General features: G+C 43.1%; 1 protein-coding gene across 1 annotated transcript in view; it reads left to right on the top strand.

Moving 5' to 3' along the window:
- kcnq5a (potassium voltage-gated channel, KQT-like subfamily, member 5a) overlaps window positions 1-19,827 on the top strand; it is a 323,005-nt gene that overhangs the window by 264,961 nt on the left and 38,217 nt on the right. Inside the window, exons 8-10 of the mRNA XM_073056700.1 lie at window positions 7,925-8,013; window positions 9,955-9,981; window positions 11,619-11,675. Of these exons, the coding sequence (XP_072912801.1) occupies window positions 7,925-8,013; window positions 9,955-9,981; window positions 11,619-11,675 (173 nt within the window). The remainder of the gene's footprint in view (window positions 1-7,924; window positions 8,014-9,954; window positions 9,982-11,618; window positions 11,676-19,827) is intronic.

Raw genomic sequence — 19,827 nt, 5'->3', positions numbered from 1 at the left:
CCCAGCAAAACTGAAAGAAAATATTCTTCACTGGCTAAGCACATCCTAGCAGAAACAAAAATAGATTCTATTCTTTAAAGCCAATCATCTCATCTTGGGACATCACTTCAAGGTTTACAAACTATGAGAGGTGCATCAGTATCAGGTATAATATCACCGGTGTCATTGTGAAATTTGTTGTTTTGCAGCAGCAGTACATTGCAATAGATTACAACAAATATATATATATATCTGTGCAGTGGCTTGTCCTGCCATGTCTCCTGGTCCTCTGGCTCTACTTCACCCACTTCCATTTCCATGTCCCCTGCCTGGTGTCTGAGGTATTCCCCTAGCAGCTCCTCCTTAGAGGCCATCTTCCTGACATGGTTATGGATGTTTCGCATTTCTTCCGGGACTGTGGCCTTCATACTTCCAAGTCTCCATGCTCCTTTATTCTGGTGGGTATACAGTTGCTCAACATTGTACTTTGGGTGGAATCCCCCATGTATTGGTATTAGTTTCTGGGTCTTGATGTCAGCAGCTTCCAGTTCATTCCTTGGCCAGCACACTATTGCAGCTGGGTATCTGATGACTGGTAGGGCAAATGTGTTGATGGCTCTGATCTTGTTCTTCCCATTCAGCTAGCTTTACAGTATATGTTTCCATAAAGTTAATGGAAGCACATAAGTATTTGACTTCGTAAAAACAGTATTATTCTTTCTCTTTAATCAATTTTCTTCTATCAGAACTCTGTGGGTTAAAGTGTTAAACCTAGACTGTAGAAGACAGTAAATATGTGCTTCTGTAGAGACTTGCTCCTATCCCTTCACAGATCCTTCAGAACACAATGACCCATACTTCAAACACTATTCTTTCAAATCCTTCCTCAGTGACTGGGCAGTGTAATCTGCCAAGTGTGAACTTGGAATTCAGAGCATTCCAGTGTGGATTTGAGCCTATCCCACATTCCAGCACAGAACACAAGCCTCAGCTGCAACAGAGTGTCACATTTTATTTTATGTTGGTACAAAATGGAGCTCCATGTGTCAGTGGTGCAAAGCACAGAGGTTGTAGGGATCATCTTTCATTGCAAAGGAGGAAATTGATTAAGCAGCAAGGGCATATTTCAGAGATTAAACTTGTTTTCCCTCAAGTATAAAAGATTAGAGGAAGATCTAATAGCAGTTTTAAAAGTGATTAAGAGATTTACCTGGGTGAAAGGAAAGCAAGCCATTCCTTAGGTGGAGAATCAGTTACGAACAGATCATTCGGATGAACAGCTTCACACAAGCAATGATGGAAATTGAGAAAGTTGTCAGAACCAAATTGGATGAGGTTAGGGTTATTAGATTCATTACTGTGATTGATTAAGAGGTACAGGAGCCATAGGTCCCACACCACCTGTTTCAGGAACAGGTGAACACTAAACTCTCACCTTACTGTCCATCACCTTCCTCTGGTGCTCCTCCCCCTTCCCTTTCTCCAACGGCTTTCTGTCCTCTCCTTTCAGATTCCCCTTTCTCCAGCCCTTTATCTCTTTCACCAATTGGCTTCCCAACTCTTAACTTCACTCCTCCCTCTCTCCAGTTTCACCTATCACCTAGTACCTTGTAGCTCTTCCTGTCTTCCCCTCCCCCACCTTTTTACGCTGACTTCTAATCCCTTTTCTCCAGTCCTGATGAAGGGTCTCAGCCCAAACATCGACAGTTTACTCTTTTCCATAGATGCTGCCTGGCCTGCTGAGTTTCTCCAGCATTTTGTGTATAATACTTTGATTTCCAGCATCTGCAGATTTTCTTTTGTTTGTGTCACAACCTATGGACTCACTTTCAAGGACTCTACAACTCATCTTCTCATTTATTTACTTTCTATTGTATTTTCACAATTTGCTTTCTTTTGCACATCTGTTGTTTGTGTCTAGTTTTTCGCTGATGCTATTGTATTTCTTTTCCCTACTGTGAATGCCTGCAAGAAAATTCATCTCAAGGTACTATATGGTGACATATACGTACTTCAATAATAAGCTTATTTGAACTTTGAGAAGGAGAGCGAGTTCAGTTTGGTAATAGGAGAGAGTCATAGAGAACTACAGAAATCGGTCTTGTTGACATCAAGTAAGAGGTTGTTGTTATGGCACCACTGTTCAAAGTATGCTGATTCACCAACATCTTTGATTCAGCCAATGACAGTGGTGTCATCAGCAAATTTGAATATGGCACTGGAGCTGTACTTAGCCACACAGTCATAAGAGTAAAGTGAGTAGAGCAGGGGGCTAAGCACACGGCCTTATGGTGCACCCGTGCTGATGGAGATTTTGGAGGAGATGTTGTTGCCAATCCAAACTGACTGGGTCTGCGGGTGAGGAAATCCAGGATAAAATTGCACAAGGAGATACTGAGGCCAAGATCTTGGAGCTTATTGATTAGCTTTGAGTGGATAATGGCATCAGATGCCGAGCTGTAGTCGATAAAGAGCCTCCTAATATACGCACCTTTGCTGTCCAGATGTTCCAGGGTTGAATGAAGAGCCAATGAGATGGCATCTGCTGTGGACCTCTTGCTCTGATAGGCAAATTTGAGTGGATCTAAGTCACTTCTCAGGCAGAAGTTGTCATGTTTCAGCACCAACCTCTCAAAACACTTCATCACGGTGGATCTAAGTGCTACTGGGCGATCGTCATTGAGGCAGATTACCTCGGGTACTGTTACAATTGAAGCCTGCTTGAAGCAGGTAGGTACCACACCCTGGCAAAGCAAGAGCTTAAACATCTCAGTGACAGAGAAGATACAAGAGCCTGAGGCCACGCACTCAATGGATGTTTCAGGAACAGCTTCTTCCCCTCCACCATCAGATTTCTGAATGGACAATGAACCCATGACTCTAACTCAGTATTTTGTCCTCTCTTTTTGCACTACTTCTTTAATTAAATTTTCATTTTTATATATACTTTTTATTCTGACTTACAGGTTTTTATTATTACGTATTGCAATGTACTGCTGCTGTAAAAACAACACATTTCACAACATATAGTATACTTGTGATATTAAACCTGATTCTGATTCTGAGGAAAGGCAAATGGAGTGCAAGGTGTTGGGTTCTGGAAAGTCATACCAAGGTAGGACATTCATAGTGAATAGATAGGCCTGTAGAACATGGTTCCCTGGAAGTAGAGGGTGATGAGGAAGGTTTTTGGCACGCTGGCTTTCAGCAGTCGGGGCACTGAGTATTAAAGTTGGGTGATCACGATGCCAGCTGGAGAATTCTATTCAATTTTGGTCACTCTGGTTATTAAACTGCAGAGTGTAGAAAAGGTTTATAAGGATGTTGCCTGGACTTGAGGCACTGTGTAATCAAGAGAAGTTGGACAAACTAAGACTTAATTTCTTAGCGTGTAGGAGGCTAAGAGATGATCTTATAGAGGTGTATGAAATCATATAGATAGGGTGAATACACAGTCTTTTTCCCAGGATTAGAGAATCCTGGGTGTAGTTTTAAGGAAGGACAGGTCCTGATGAATTGTCTCATCCTCAAATATCGACTGTTCATTTTCTTCCATAGATGCTGCTTGACTTGCTGAGTTTCTCCAGCATTTTGTGTGTGTTGCTTTAGGTTTAAGTTGAGAGGGAGAAGATGTAATATGAACTTTAGGGGCAACATTTTAATACAGAAGGTATTATGTCAGAGGAAGTGGTTGAGGCAGCTACAATAACAAGTTGTAAAAGACACTTGAGCAGGTACATGGATTGGAAAGGTTAGACGGTTATGGACCCAGCACTGACAAATGGAACTAGCTTTCATGGAGCATCTTGGTTGGCACGGATCAGTTGGGCCGAACAATCTGTTTCTGTGCTGTCTAACTTTATGACTCTATAATTACACAATTTGGTTGGTAGGTCTAACCTCAGGCTTAAGTTGATCTATCTAGAAACTTCCTTCTATTCCCTCTACAGATCCTTGAGATACAGTGCCCCACTCTTCAGGCAGTAATCTTTACTAATTTTTAGGATTAGGATTACTGAAGGTCATCCTGTAACCTTATCCTTCAATCTCTCTGAATTATGGAGGACAGCATGTGTATAAATGTCTCTCTCCAGCAGACTTCATCATGATCATCATGACTCCAGTATTTCTACTATTTTTTAATATTTCTTAATTGTACATAAGATTTTTTTATATGTTCTATCGCTGAGCAGCAGTGAACCATCTGATTGGCCTATCAGAGTTGTCTTTGGGAACTAGTTGACTTGATCAGCATTTCTGATCTGGCTATTGTTCACAATTGCACTTACCGTAGATGTCGGATTATAAGCCGCTACTTTTTTCCCACATTTTGAACAGCTTTGAACACTGCGGCCTTTACTACGGTGCGGCTAATGCATGATTTTTTTTCATGCCGCCAAAAACATTTTGCCTCGTAACAGTAGACCAATAAAATTGATGAGTAGTTCACAGAGGTCCAATGAAATTGTATGATAAATCAAGCGCACTTTCACAATTAAATTATTGTAAATCAGTCATTTGTACTCACCCTCATCAACATGGAAAACACTCGAAGAAAAGCATTGTGCTGCCTTTATGGCAGTTATTTAGTTTATAATATTTTCGCTTAGTAATTCATTTGTTAGTATTTTCTAGTTAAAGTTAGAAGTGTTTTAACTATATTTGTTTTCTGTACTACATCCGATTCTGTACTACATGCTATGACGTCACATCCGATTTCGCCGCGTCTTGTGGGAAATACCGGTTTGCGATAAACGGGAAGGTGGGGGGGAGCACATTAGCCGAGCGAAAACGCTGCTTTTAAGTTAAAGGCGATCAATAACTTTTCCTGGTAGGCTGCAGTATATATATTTTTTACCAGTCGTTAGGAGATATTGGAATGTTGTTCAGTAAAAAAGTATACGCAACGTAATTTGTGTGTTACCGATACGTATGTATATTTAAAAGTAGCCGCGTTACAGGCACGGTTCGAAAAAAAGCATTTGCAATATGTATTTGTTTATGTTACCATACGGATTTAATTAAAAGTTAAAAAATCCTCACGTGTAATATCTTTCTGTGTAAATATCTCATATTACAACGTGGGACACCTGCGGCCTAAAATCCGGTGCGGCCTAAAATCTGGTGCGGCTTGTACAAGTACAAAATTGATTTTCTTTCTAAAATTAGAGCCAGCGGCTTTTAATCAGGTGCGCTCTGTAGTGCGAAATCTACGGTAATAACAAAAAACTCAACAGGTCTGGCAGCAACTGAGAAAGAAATAAAGAGTTGATGTTTTTGGCCGAGACCCTTCATCAGGACTGGAAAGAAAGGGGGAAGAACCCAGAATGAGAAGATGGGGGGGAGGAGAAAGAGTACCATCTAAAAGCAGATAAGGTGAAACCAGGTGAGGAAGAAGGTAGATGGGTGGGTGGGGGAGAGAATGAAGTAAAAAACTGGGAGATGGAAATGGTAAAGGGCTGAAGAAGAATAAGTGTGTTAGGGGAGGAAAGTGGAACATGGAAGAAATAGAAGGAGGAGAAGCACCAGAGGGAGGTGAAAGATATGTGTGGAGAAGAGATAAGAGGAAAGCCAGAATGAAGAGAAAAGGAAGATGGGGCAAAAGTTACCTGAAGTTAGGAACTAGATGTTCCTGCTGTCAGGTTGGAGGCTACTCAAACAGAATATGAGATTTTGCTCCACCAACCTGAGAGTAGCTTCATCTTGGGAGTAGAGGAGGCCATTGACCAACAAGTCAGATTGGGAATGAAAATTGGAAATAAAATGGTTGTCCACCTGGACACTGGGAAATCCTCCTTGTTGATGATGAAGTGAAGATGTTATGCAGTTGTCTTCATGGTACCAACTTTGGCAGCCCTCTTCTATTAATTATACATAGCATTGTACTTGGTTTGTTTAAGTGTAGAAATTGTTTCAGCAGAATATTATCTCAACAAAGATTGTTCCTGATATGAAATACTTGGTTCAAATGCAAGAGGATCACTTCAGTTATATGAAGAATAATAGCAGGGACAACAAGGGGCATCCATTCTGTGCTTGGTATTTGGCTAGATTTTAAGTTTTATTAATTTAGAGATACAGCGCAGAATAGGCCCTTCCAACCCAATGAGTTGCTCAGCAACTCACCTATTTAATCTTAGCCTAATCACAGGACAACTTACAATGACTAATGAACCTACTAAACAGTACATCTATGGACTGTGGGAGGAAACCAGAGCTCCTGGAGGAAACCCACATGCTCATGGAAGAACCTACAAGCTTTCTTACAGAGGACACCAGAACTGAACTCCAAACTCTGACACCTCCAAGCTGTAATAGCATTGTGCTAACCACTATGCTACTGTCACATCCAAAAACAATAATACTTACTAATTATGGTATTGGCTTATTATTGCCAGATGTACCAAGATACAGTGAAAAGCTTGTCTTGCGTACTGTTCATACAGATCAAATCATTCATACAGTGCATTGAGCTAGAACAAGGTAAAATAGTAACAATGCAGAATAAAGTGTAACAGCTGCAGAGAAACTGCAGAGCAGGTAAACGATAAGGTGCAGGATAATAACATGGTAGATTGTAAGGTCAACAGTCCATCTTATCATACAAGAGGTCTGTTCAAGAGTCTGATAACAGCAGGGTAGAAACTGTCCTTGAGCATGGTGGTACGAGCTTTTAGGCTTTTGAATCTTCAGCCCAATGGGGGAGGGGAGAAGGTAGGGTGAAATATGTGAGAGAGAGCTAGTGCCCGACATCAATCCCCATATAAAAACAGTAGATTAGAAACCAAATCTTCCTTGTCCTCATATGTCCTCATAGATAGACCTCAATATGTGCGGTTGGGAGACTGTAGGTCTGACACGGTGGTCAGCAGCACAGGAGCGCCGCAGGGAACCGTACTCTCTCCGGTCCTGTTCACCCTGTACACATCAGACTTCCAATATAACTCGGAGTCCTGCCATGTGCAGAAGTTCGCTGATGACACGGCCATAGTGGGGTGTGTCAGGAATGGACAGGAGGAGGAGTATAGGAAACTGATACAGGACTTTGTGATATGGTGCAACTCAAACTACCTGCGTCTCAATATCACCAAGACCAAGGAGATGGTGGTGGACTTTAGGAGATCTAGGCCTCATATGGAGCCAGTGATCATTAATGGAGAATGTGTGGAGCAGGTTAAGACCTACAAGTATCTGGGAGTACAGTTAGACGAGAAGCTAGACTGGACTGCCAACACAGATGCCTTGTGCAGGAAGGCACAGAGTCGACTGTACTTCCTTAGAAGGTTGGCGTCATTCAATGTCTGTAGTGAGATGCTGAAGATGTTCTATAGGTCAGTTGTGGAGAGCGCCCTCTTCTTTGTGGTGGCGTGTTGGGGAGGAAGCATTAAGAAGAGGGACGCCTCACGTCTTAATAAGCTGGTAAGAAAGGCGGGCTCTGTCGTGGGCAAAGTACTGGAGAGTTTAACATCGGTAGCTGAGCGAAGGGCGCTGAGTAGGCTACGGTCAATTATGGAAAACTCTGAACATCCTCTACATAGCACCATCCAGAGACAGAGAAGCAGTTTCAGCGACAGGTTACTATCGATGCAATGCTCCTCAGACAGCATGAAGAGGTCAATACTCCCCAATGCCATTAGGCTTTACAATTCAACCGCCAGGACTTAAGAACTTTTTAAAAGCTATTATTAATGCTTTTTGAGATAGTGATTTAGATGCATATCATATTTTTTACTGAGTTAGGTATTGTATGTAATTAGTTTTGCTACAACAAGTGTATGGGACATTGGAAAAAAGTTGAATTTCCCCATGGGGATGAATAAAGTATCTATCTATCTATCTATCTATCTTGTCTTGCAATTTCTTTTAACAGCAAGTTTGGACCTATTTGACGCTGGTCTTCTTTTGTGCTTCCTTCCTACCCCACTCACCTTCCTCTAAACCCAAGGCTGCTTGGCGGTTTTACTCCACGGACGGGAGTCGTGCCTACCTGCGTGCTACCTGGCAATTCTACGAGAGCATCCTGTCACCGATCAGGCATGTATCAAAGTGCTTTGATCATGAATGCACCACACTTTTGGATTGTTTTCACTAATCTGCTTTTCTTTTCCATTTTTGTTTTATATCCCCCATTTCCGTTCCCCCATCCCTCCCTCCCGGCCTTGTTTATTTCTCTATATATAAGCATCTGCACGTAGTATGTGTGGCATAGTTATGCTGCTGATGATGAGAACTCGGTTTCCATAGCAACTTGGAAGCCATATTTGAACGCCTTGCATATCTGCAGCCCCTGCAAAGTAGGTACAAAAATGGCAGCCGGTGTTGTATGTTGGCATCTGTGTTCCTGCTTCTGGTTATCTCTTCCATGTTTTCTGAAACTGACATGCCCTGTCCTTGCTGCAGCTGTCCAAATAGTTGTTGGCAAGATCCAGTGTCCCCTGCACCGGAAAACCACTCCCATCAATAGAGTGAAAACAGAAATGTGCAGAATTTCTCCACTCAATTATAACAGAGTTTTATTTTTGTTTGAAAATCAATAACAAAGCTGAAAAATGCTGGAAATCTGAACTAATTGCCTTTGACCTTTGACTTTTGACATTTTGATAATTGCCAGAAACACTGGTCAGACAGCTACTTTGGAAAGAGAAGCAGGGCTAATACTTCTGTGGTGTAGAGCCTCAGACATGAAATGGTAACTCTGTTTCCCCTCAGACACGTGCCGACTTTCAGAAATACTAAATTTTTCTAGTGTTTTCTATTTTTATAGGGTTTTTTAAAATCTTAAATGTATCAATAGGAATTTGAATAAATTCTCACTGGAAATAAATAATAGATTTGGTCATGCTATAGGGTTCAGAGTCATTTACGCTGACCATTATCAAAGCCCTGTGTTCGCTCCCCATTCCACATGGGCAGTTATCGTGAAGTTGTTAGCCACAGGTTTATGGGTTTCAAGGCACTTTACTGGTCTGAATAGTCTTTTGATGGGGGCAGAATAGGGAAAGCGAGAGAGAGAGCTTTGCTCTAATCTAACCTCTCCTGTCCCTGCACCAGGAGTTTTTGGTGGAACAGCTATCGATTACTGCATGCCCAGTTTTGTGACAGCATTCCTGAGTTAATTTGTTCTGTGAAGAGTAAATGGTTAAAATATCAGGGCACAGATCAGCAAGTGTTGACAGCAAGGGGTGAGGGACAACTGGATTCCGTCAACACTATTTCTCTAGTGTTTTACTTGCATGGCGTGAATTTAGGATGATAGTTAAGAGCTTTCCTGGCTGCACTCTGGGGAGGGAGTGCCACAGACACAAACGTACACATGTATATACATACATGTACAGACAAATATACACACACACACATACATCCACATGCATACACACATCAAACACAAGCAGCATGCACACACACACACATATACACATGTGCATATATACATGTGCACGCCACACACACACTCATACATGCAAATACACACACACACACACACACACACACAACTCATATGCACACACACAAGTGCATACACAAACACACATGGATTGTGAGAAGTGCAGAGGGAAAGGGGGGGGGGGGGGGCTCCAAGCCCATGAAGAAGGGATGGGGAGGAGGGTGAGGAAGAATAAGGAAAGAGAGTGAATGGGGTTCCTCTGCCCTCCCCGGGAGTGCAGGTTTGGAGCATGCATCCTATGCATTCCCTCTGGTGTGGCCCTCCGTCCCTCGTGCTTTGCCTCTTGTGTTGGCTGCTGCATTTTCCTCTGACCCTCTGCTTCCCACTGCTGGTTTTGCTCAGTTACACTTAATGTGCCCCAGCTTCTTCTGCAAGTGGGTTTGACAAGAGCTGTCCGCTATCGCTACGGGGTGAGCTGGGAGATGACTACGTCGGTTATAATGACTTCCTGTGCGTGAAATTGTTCAATCACTGTTTCTTTTCATTGCCTTCTGTATGACTCTGTTTCCTTTTGCCAACTAACCCTGAAGAAAAGACCAAGGAGATCCCTTCGCCAGGTTTGTTCCCTCTTACCAAATAGCAGAAACTGCGCAAGCTATTTACTGTTTATATTCAGGTCCTCAGCTTTTAAAATCTCACTGCAAGCTGGTGTAAATCCTGTTAAAGGAGTGAGGAGGTTGTGATTGACATGGCAGGGAGATTAAGTTGTTCCCCTTTCCCCATCTTTCTTCCTTTATCCAGTGAGTTTACTTTAAGAAAAAAGATTTGCTCCCTAACCCACTTCCCAGCTGATTCAGCCCAAATGTCCAAGTGCGTGTGAGGATATAGTGTGATGAGTTTGTTTGGCCTGTAATGAAACAAGTATCCTTTGCCCAAGAGGAAACAGAGTGCTGAAGCCCACTGCCAGCCCAAAGTGTAAAGCCCATTAGATATAGGAGCAGAATTAAGCCATTCAGCCTATTGTGTCTGCTCCACCATTCAAACAGCTGATTCATTATCCCTCTCAACCCCATTCTCCCCATAACCTTTGACACCCTTACTAATCAAAAATCTGTCAACCTCCACTTTAAATATACACAATGACTTAGCCTCCACAGCCATCCATTGCAATGAATTCCACAGATTCACCATTCTTTGGCTAAAGAAATTTCACCTCATCTGTTACATAAGGAGGTCCTTGTATTCTGAGTCTGTGCCCTCTGGTCCTAGACTCCCTCCACAGCAAACATCCTCTCCACATCCACTCTATCTAGGCTTTTTGGTAGATTTCAATGACATCCCTCCTCATTTTTCTAAACTCCAGTAAGTACAAGTCCAGAGCCATCAAATTCTGCTCATACGTTAATCCTTTCATTCCTGGGATCATTCTCATGAACCTCCTCTGGAATCTCTCCAGCCTACACATCCTTCCTTAGATGAAGGGCCCAATATTGCTCACAATCCACCAAATGCAGCCTGACCAGTGCTTTATAAAGCCTCGGCATTACATTCCTGCTTTAATATTTTTTCCTCTCAAAATGAATGCTAACATTTCATTTCCCTTCTTTACCAATGATGTAACCTACAAGTTAACCTTTGGGGAATTCTGCACAAGGAATCCCAAATCTCTACACACCTTTGATTTCATAATTTTCTCCCCATTTAGAAAATATTCTATGCCACTATTCCTTCGACCAAAGTGCATGACCATACACAACCCTACACTATATTCCACCTGCCGCTTCTTAACCCATTCTCCTAATCTTTCTAAGTCCTTCAAACTCCCTGCTTCTATAACTGTACCTGTCCATCTACCTAACTTCATATTGTCTGCATACTTAGTCACTTAGCTGCTGTACATAATTATGCTCCCTCCCCACCCAAGAATTTATCTTATGCTCTGCAGCCCCTAGGTCTCAAACATCCTTTCATAATCAACCAGTTCTAAGCCATCAGCAAAAGCTGAGGTGCCAGCAGGAACTTGATCCCCGATATTGAGATGAAAGGATTAGCCAATCCTGATATAATGTCCTCTGCCCGCATTATAAGAGAGGCTCCCCACCCCAGGCATGCATTATCTCTTAGCCAAAATACAAGGTTGCTGTGAAAAGTGATAGTAGGAGGAAGGAAAGGTTATCGTCAGACATGATTACTCAAACTGTTTGGTGCATTGGTCCGTTTTTAAAATACTCCTCTATCTCCCCTCACTTCCTAGTAAGCCCTTTAATAATAAGCAGAAGCTCTTCAGGACATACACCTCCCGGAAATATAGGTATCCAGTATCTGCTCACATGGTCTTTGGGAATGCTGCTAACAACAGCTGCATGCTCAATTATCCCCTACTGCTCTATTAAGGGGCTTTCATATAAAACTTCCTAGAAGCTTTAATTGTTTATGGGACTGTTTGCTTGGTCTTCCATATTCTCCCTTCTCCCTTCCTCTTTCTCTTTCACCTGTCCCCTCCTTCCTTTTACCCGCTCATACCTTGCTTGCTGGTTGCAGATCCCAACTAACTAGGTTGGACTATGGTAGCTGCTTTTCTCAGCATTGTCCCCAGTTCAATGCAGAAATGGGACAAAGGTCTCTCCCAGTTACTGAACAGCACTCAGGAAGATTCTTGTAATGATACCCCACAGCCACAATGGCCCTTCCATGAAACCCATTGGCTGGATTTTGTGTTAGAGTTGGCCGTCAGCATTCATCATCTCTGCACTGAGAACCAAACAGCAAGTTCTTTAAGCACACGTGGGCAACTAAAATGAAGAAAGTATACCCTATCTTCCATTTTATCCTACTGGGAAACATGCGTCTGATATACACAGTGATACGTGCCTAATGCCTTTGTATGATAGGCAGCAAACGTGCCAAAATGAGTTTCGGCCTGTTCCTTCTTGTCTTTATTTTAATCTTCTTAACTATCTTTAATCTTTAAATATTAATCCACATCAGACAATTTCTCTGGTGTTGAACATTAACTTTTACAGCCATTGACAATAATTTTTTTTCAAGTTTTACTTATTATTGGAGAGTTGAGATATTTTTTAACTTTAAAACATGTATTACTGACTAGCAGGAAGTGCAGGGAAAACCCTGTAGAAGGTTTGTGGGTAAATACAGGTACAATGAAAGGGCTATTATTCACCATGTATAATAAAACACTGCCCATGATGTGGAGCTGAATCTCTCTCTGGGGACTGTTCATTAACTGCAGGGGCTGTTCACACCTTTAGCTGTCTGCAAGGAATGCATGTGTTTAACTGCACCCCTCGACCTGACTTCTGTGCACTCTGCATGCTCACAAAACTGTTGCATTCAGCATGAAGCTTCTGTCATTTGAATCCTGCTCATTGCTCACAAGAAGCAGACAGTCAAGAATTTGGTACTTGTGACTTTGGACAGAAGAGGCTTCGCAGACCAGGAAACATTTGGCAGAACACTAGTCAGATATAGTTCAGTAGTTGTCCAATTCCCTTCTTACAATCTTATCCTCATGATAAATCGTTCACTTTCTAACAACCCTCTATACTAAGGCATTTTCTTGCAATATTTCCCTTGATTCTTCCAGGACTAATCCTCAGTCAGGGCTCTTCATTATCAAACTTCATGCTCGAAGCAAGTTTGAAGAGCTTTGTAAAATTTGAATCTTCCAATTGGTTTACATAATTTCTACCATATGATGTGACTGGAACCATTATGTGACTACTTTATGGTAATTTGTGTTTAGCACATTTCATAGGGCATGGTATAAACTATTCCCTGGCAACAGGAGCGACAGACACTCAGTGGCCACTTTATTAGATACACCTGTACACCTGTTCATTGACGCAAATATCTAATCAGACAATCATGTGGCAGCAACTCAAAGCATAAAAGCATGCAAATGTGGTCAAGAAGCTCAATTGTTGTTCAGACAAAACATCAGAATGGGGAAGAAATGTGATCTATGTGGACTTCTACTGTGGAATGATTCTTGGTGCTAGACGGGGAGGTTTGAGTACCCCAGAAACAGCTGATCTCTTGTGATTTTCATGCACAACAGTCTTTAGAGTTTATAGAGAATGGTGTGAAAAACAAAAACAAAATCCAGTGAGCAGCAGCTCTGTGGGTGAAAAGACCTTGTCAATGAGAGAAGTCAGAGGAGAATGGCCAGACTGGGTCAAGCTGACAGGAAGGTGACATTAATTCAGATAGCCATGCAGAAGAGCATCTCTGAACACACCACATGCCAAACCTTGAAGTGGATGGGCTACGGCAGCAGAAGACCACAAACGTACGCTCAGTGGCCTCTTTATTGGGTACAAGGAGGTACTTATTAAAGTGACTGCTGTGTGTATCTGCACATTTTAACTCTTAAGGACAATGGGACCTATGAGTCCATGGTTCCCAGGGTAATGAAGAAGGCGTTTGTCATGCTACCTTCATCAGTCAAGGCATTGAGTATAAAAGTTGAGATGTTATGTTGCAGTGGTACAAAAGTGTACCATTGCAACATAACAGTGTTCCACACACGCCACTCTCTGTTCCTCCGCATTGTTAAAAATCCTGTCAGTAACCCTTTACCTTGAAGTTCAACATCCAAAATGAATCGCCTCACACTTTTTCAGATTGAACTCCATCTGCCACTTTTAGTCTAGCTTTGTATCCTGTCAATGTCCCATTGTAACCCAGTGACACAAGTGTTCAGTTATAGCCCAAATACAGAGGGAGAGACGCTGAAGCGGATGGACAGTTCACCAAACTTTAATGAGAACTGTAGAACTGTGCAGAATAAAAGGAAAAACAATTAACGCAGGGCTAACAAGACCATTAAATAAAACTCTCGAACTTAAAACTAATGCCAATACTGCGGCTCAAAAGCAATAGCTTAAGGCTAAGTAAACACCCCTCCTTTACAATGTCAATCTAACCAGTAATCTTTGTTCCCTGAACAAGGATAAAGGTAAGCAAGGAGTTTTGACATTGCTGTGCTTTAGTCAAGACTCAACAAGACTGAAATCAGAGGAAGGGAATTAACTACAACCATAATGAAACACAATTAGTTGAAACATGTATACTCACGAGCATGATTGCCAACTCTGTTCAGTAGCCTGCTCCCTGATTTCATAGTAGAGTCCGTGGTTGTGGCAGGGTCCCACTTCCTAGGCACTGCTCCCAAGGCACCAGAGACCTGTGCCCACTGGAAGTCCCGGATGAGACACTTGTCCAGGGTGTCATTGGCTGAAACACAAGAATGTTCCCCGGGGCCATACCCCTCCCAATCGACAAGAATGTTCCCCGGGGCCATACCCCTCCCAATCCACAAGATGCCGGACCCTGCCCCACACCAGGCGAGATACCAGGAGGCGCCGCACAGAATAGACCAGGGACCCATCCACCGAACAGGGAGGTGGAGGGGCTGAGAAAATGGATCTTCATTAATGATTGTTGCTGCAGCCGATATGAAATTCTGTTGGTGGCCTTCTCCACCACAAATGGTCCCACACAGTGTGGGGACAATTTACAGCTCTCAACTTTCAAAAGAAGATCTTTAGACACCAGCCAGACTTACTCCCCTGACTTGAGGGCTCTCACCTGTCAGTGTATCGGACATATTGCTTCTGAGTGCACAGCAGAAAAGCCCTGGCCCATCTCCATCTGTCCTTGTAATGTTGAACCAACTGTTCAGCAGCAGGAACTCCCACATCAATCTCTTGGTCGGGGAAAAGCGGTGGCTGGAATCTCTTCAGGCATTCAAAGTGGGACATGCCAGTGGAGGTTATTGCGACAATCTCTGCCCAAACCAATTGGAAACTCCAGGACAAAGGGTTGAAAGAGACAAGGCAGCACAGGGTTGTCTCCAGCTACTGATTCACTCCCTCAGTCTGTCCATTAAATTTGTGGTGGCTGTGGCTCCAAAAAGAGAACAGAAGGCCTTCCAAAAATGGGTCATGAGCTGTGGTCCTCAATCAGACACTATGTGCTGAGGGAAACAATGCAGCCTGAACACATGCTGAACCATGAAGGTGTCAGTATCATGAGCTGATGGGAGCTTGGGCACTGCTTTAGAGACCCAGTCTACAGCTACCAGAATGTGGACTCATCTGATGGGGGCAGAACAGTGCTAAAATCCACCGAGAGATGGGACCAGCAGGATGCTGACATGATGTCTTACTCTGGGCACAAGTGAGACAGGCAGAGACAAGGTCATTGACATCCTGGGACACAGACAGCCACCAAATCTTTCCTTTATAAATTCCAAGATCCGTTGAGTTCCTGGTTGGTCAATCAGATGGGAAGAGTGACCCCATTCCAATACTCTGGGGTGCGCCATGGTAGGAGCAAACAGTTGCTTGGGAGGTCCCCCACCTGGGCTTGAATCTGAGCGTTGAGCAGCTCTCACATCTGCCAAATCACTGGAGCTGCAATGGATGAGCAATGGGTGTCCTCAAATGCATCAAACTGATGGGAGAGTACATCGGCCTTGGTATTCTTGCTGCCAGGATGGTAAGTGAAGGTGAAATTAAACCAGATGAATAAGAGAGCCCAACCAGCTTGACTGGAGTTGAGTCTTGTGTCCCAAATATTCTAAGATTCAGAGGTTCATTTTATTATCAAAATATGTATACAGAACACAACTCTGAGATTCGTCTTCTCCGGGTAGCCATAAAATACAGAAACCACAGAAGTAGTTGAAAAAAAAGACATCAATCACAAAAAGAAAAAGAAAGAAAAACTCACAACCCCCAAGCCCCTCCCTTGCACAAAAATTAACAGATCACCCAAAACCGCAGCTTGCAAATTGGCAACAAGAAAGAATGGGTAAGAACACGAAAAAAAACATAGAACTGAAAGAGGTCAATCCATAAATCTTAGAATTTCAATAATATATCTAAGAGCATCAGAGCCCAGCGGCCCCCCCAAGGGCATCAGGACACAGCATTTAAAGAACATAAGAATAGGAGCAGGAGTCAGCCATCTAGCCCGTCAAGCCTGCTCTGCCATTCAATAAGATCATGGCTGATCTGACCATGGACTCATCTCCATCTACCTGTGTTTTCCCCATAACGCTTAATTCCCCATTATGCAACGTTGTCTTAAATATATTTACTGAGGTAGCCTCCACTGCTTCATCGGGCAGAGAATGTCACAGATTCACCACCCTTTGGGAAAAGCAGTTCCTCCTCATCTCCATCCTAAATCTACTCTTCCGAATCTTGAGGCTATATCCCCTAGTTCTAGTCTCAGCTACCAGTGGAAACAACTTTCCTGCCTCTATCCTATCTATCCCTTTCATAATTTTACATATTGATAAGATCTCTAAGGGCAGTATCGAGTGAAGCAATACCAAACAGCAGCCACTTTGAGGGAAGCGACACAAACCAGCCAACCCTCCAAGGGCAGCGACATGAACCATTGGGCCCTCCAAGAGCATTGGGGCCCACTGGACTCTCCAAGGGAAGTGACATGAACCAGCAGTCCCTCTGAGGGAAGTGTTACAAACCACCAGCTCCTTCAAGGGAAGTGACACAAACCAGTGGCCCCTTTGAGAAAACCAACACGAACCAGCAGCCCCTTCAAGAGAACCAACACAAATCTACGGCTCCTTTGAAAAAACCAACACGAACCAGCGGCCCCCTTGAGAGAACCAACACAAACCAGCGGCCACTCCAAGAACTACTGTTACGTACCCCGTAACTGGGTCACTTACCAGCAAAGATAGAGAGGTCCGTTGAAGTCTGATGGTACTATTTTTAACAGTATTTATTGATGAAATACACAAAATTAATACCAATGCAAACATACAGATAATATACGTCGTCAATACTAAATCTAAAAGCGTGGGTATAATAATAATCAATAAGAAATAGCTCTATCGTTGTCTAGGGGATAATGTATTGTCCGATGGAAATATAAAAGTCACTCAAGTTCATTCAAACTGCAGGCTGCAGCCTTTGGTTGGAGTCAAGAGAGAGGGTTTAAACTTGCCCATTCCTTTTATGATCTCAATCCTTCAAGAGTCGGTGGGGGCTGATTTCCCCTTTGTGTTAGCTAAAGCCGTTCTTCCGTGGCAAGACCCACCAATTCCGAGGCAAATGGAAAAGGACGCACGTGGGCTTTTCCACCGGCTTCCGCTATTACGCTGTTACAGGATTTCTAGCATTTCTTCTGGTGCGTCTAAAGGGGCTGTTCCCCAGACCCTCTTTTATCCCCACTCACGGGGTCTCAGATGTCACTCAGGGTGGAATGATGCCATCTCCCAACCAGCCCACGTTGCCTGAGGGCTTCCACGAAGCATAGTACTCAATACACAATTCCATCTCCAAGAGACAATGACCTTTTCCGTGGCTTTGTATCACGGAGGGCCAGGACATTCCAAACGTCTCTCTCTCATTTCCTGGGTCTCCTGCCCCGACTTAATAGCGATCTTGCAATTCTCAAAAAGGAGGGGGGCACAGGCGTAACACCCCCTTTCTTCAACGCGTTTTTTACCATCGGAAAAAAACGAAGTAATACAGAGTCTTACAGGATTTTAGAATCTAACACAATACCAAAGTTTTTTTTTCTACAGAGTAATACAGTTATACATTCAATTCAGTATCTAGATGGTTACCGATTGCATTGTCACTTCCTTTAATATCTTAACATCTTGTACCTTACTAAAGTCTTGTAGCATCAGACTCCAATTTAATAACCACCTATTTTTTTAGGTCTTATTTTTCTTTAGCAAACAAAACTAAAGAGTTGTGATCTTAGCTTACGGGTATACTACAAAAATTCATGCAAATACTTATCTTTATGTTGCTTTCAAACTTAACAGGCAGGCTTCCATGGGGGTTGTCTTTTATTATTCACATGCTTTGTTGAAATCCCTTAAAACCGGCTTCTGCTATTTAAAAATGGCGTCCCCATTAACCCTCGCCTCTTTTCCGGTTAATTCCCACGTGGGGAGCTTGTGCACCCTGGCGAAATAGGCTTTCGTCCGCTCCTTCCATTGGAGTTATTTTATCAACAATGTGTTCCAAACTTAGACCATCTTCTGAATTTCCACCCAATTCTTTAATTTTATGCAAGTTGCTAGTTTTCTCTTTGGGACCCTTCAGGCTATTAGTTTTCAGTTTAAACTCTTTGTTCAAACAGCATTTCAAATTCTGTCTTTTCACACCACACTCTGGAATAACAATAGCGTGTGGGGCTCCTTTACCTTCCAACTCAACCTGTAATTGATTCACAGGCTTTGTGGTACCAAGCCATTGTCGCTGTAACCTGGTTGTTGCTTCTAATATCAGTCCAGCCTTTAAATTTTCTTCATTCAATTTGGGAACTACATATTTCCCTTTTCCTTCAATAATAATATTCATCTCACCACCTTTGATCTCCTCACTAACTTTTAACACACCTTCGAGCACAAACACCTGGGAACTCTCACTTCCCACTATTACCAAGGTTAACCCTTTCTTCACTGAACCAAGTCCATCTGACCCACAAGGACTGCATTCCTTTTCAACTGAATCAAATACCTCAGACTTTTTCTGAGCTCCATTACTAGGTTCAGTACCATGTGCATCCACATCTTGGACACACTCAAATGGGACATTTGCCTCTTCCAGGCTTTCAATACCCGTACCCGGTCCAAATTCTAAATTCCCCTGATTCTCCCAGCTACTCTCTGGGCAACTCCCTTCCGGAGTTAACTCAACCCCGCGGGCTGAAACAACCTCATCTGCCAACCCAGCAGACTTCTTCAAGGTAAGGGCACCCTTTTCATCTTGGACTGCCCACATTTCATTATCGGGAACACCTTTAGAATTTTCAGCTTCTTCAAACAGTTCTGCCAAACCAGACAGATCATCTATGTCCAACTCTGGACCTTTTAACAGCTCTATCTGTTTCTCATCTTTATTTCGTGCCTCCAGAACTTTTCTCCTCGCTAAGGGAAGGTCTACCTCCTCTCCCTTACTCTCTTTCACTTTCCTATTCTCCGTTCCCCCCCCCCCCCCTTGGTACAGGGTCGGTAAAAACGTCTCGGCCAAACTGATACTGGCCTGATTTAAACTGCTCTCGTTCTCAGCTGCCTTTCTTGACATGCTGAGAGCGACCGCGCATGCGGGATAGATCTTGGAATCTAGGGGCGGAGCCTCAACACTCACAGGCTGTTTTGTCAGCGTCATTGCCGACCAAACCTTACCACCGGCTAAATCGTTACCCAGAAGGACGTCCGTGTCAGTTCTCAGGAATTCTGATCGCACCCCCATTTCAACTGGTCCAGAGACTAGCTCGCAATTCATAATGATCTTATGCAAGGGCACCATTTCCGTCCCTTTTCCTATTCCTTTCACAGCTACCATTCCCGTCTTGCGACCAAAATCTAGTACCTTACTGCTGATCAATGATAGTTCAGCGCCCGTGTCTCTCCAGATCCGTACTGGAACTGGGGTGCCTCCCTC

This window comes from Hemitrygon akajei, chromosome 9 (assembly GCF_048418815.1).
Source record: "Hemitrygon akajei chromosome 9, sHemAka1.3, whole genome shotgun sequence".
Lineage (NCBI taxonomy): Eukaryota > Metazoa > Chordata > Chondrichthyes > Myliobatiformes > Dasyatidae > Hemitrygon > Hemitrygon akajei.
Note: the sequence above shows the minus strand (reverse complement) of the source record. Positions and strands in the feature narration are given on the sequence as shown.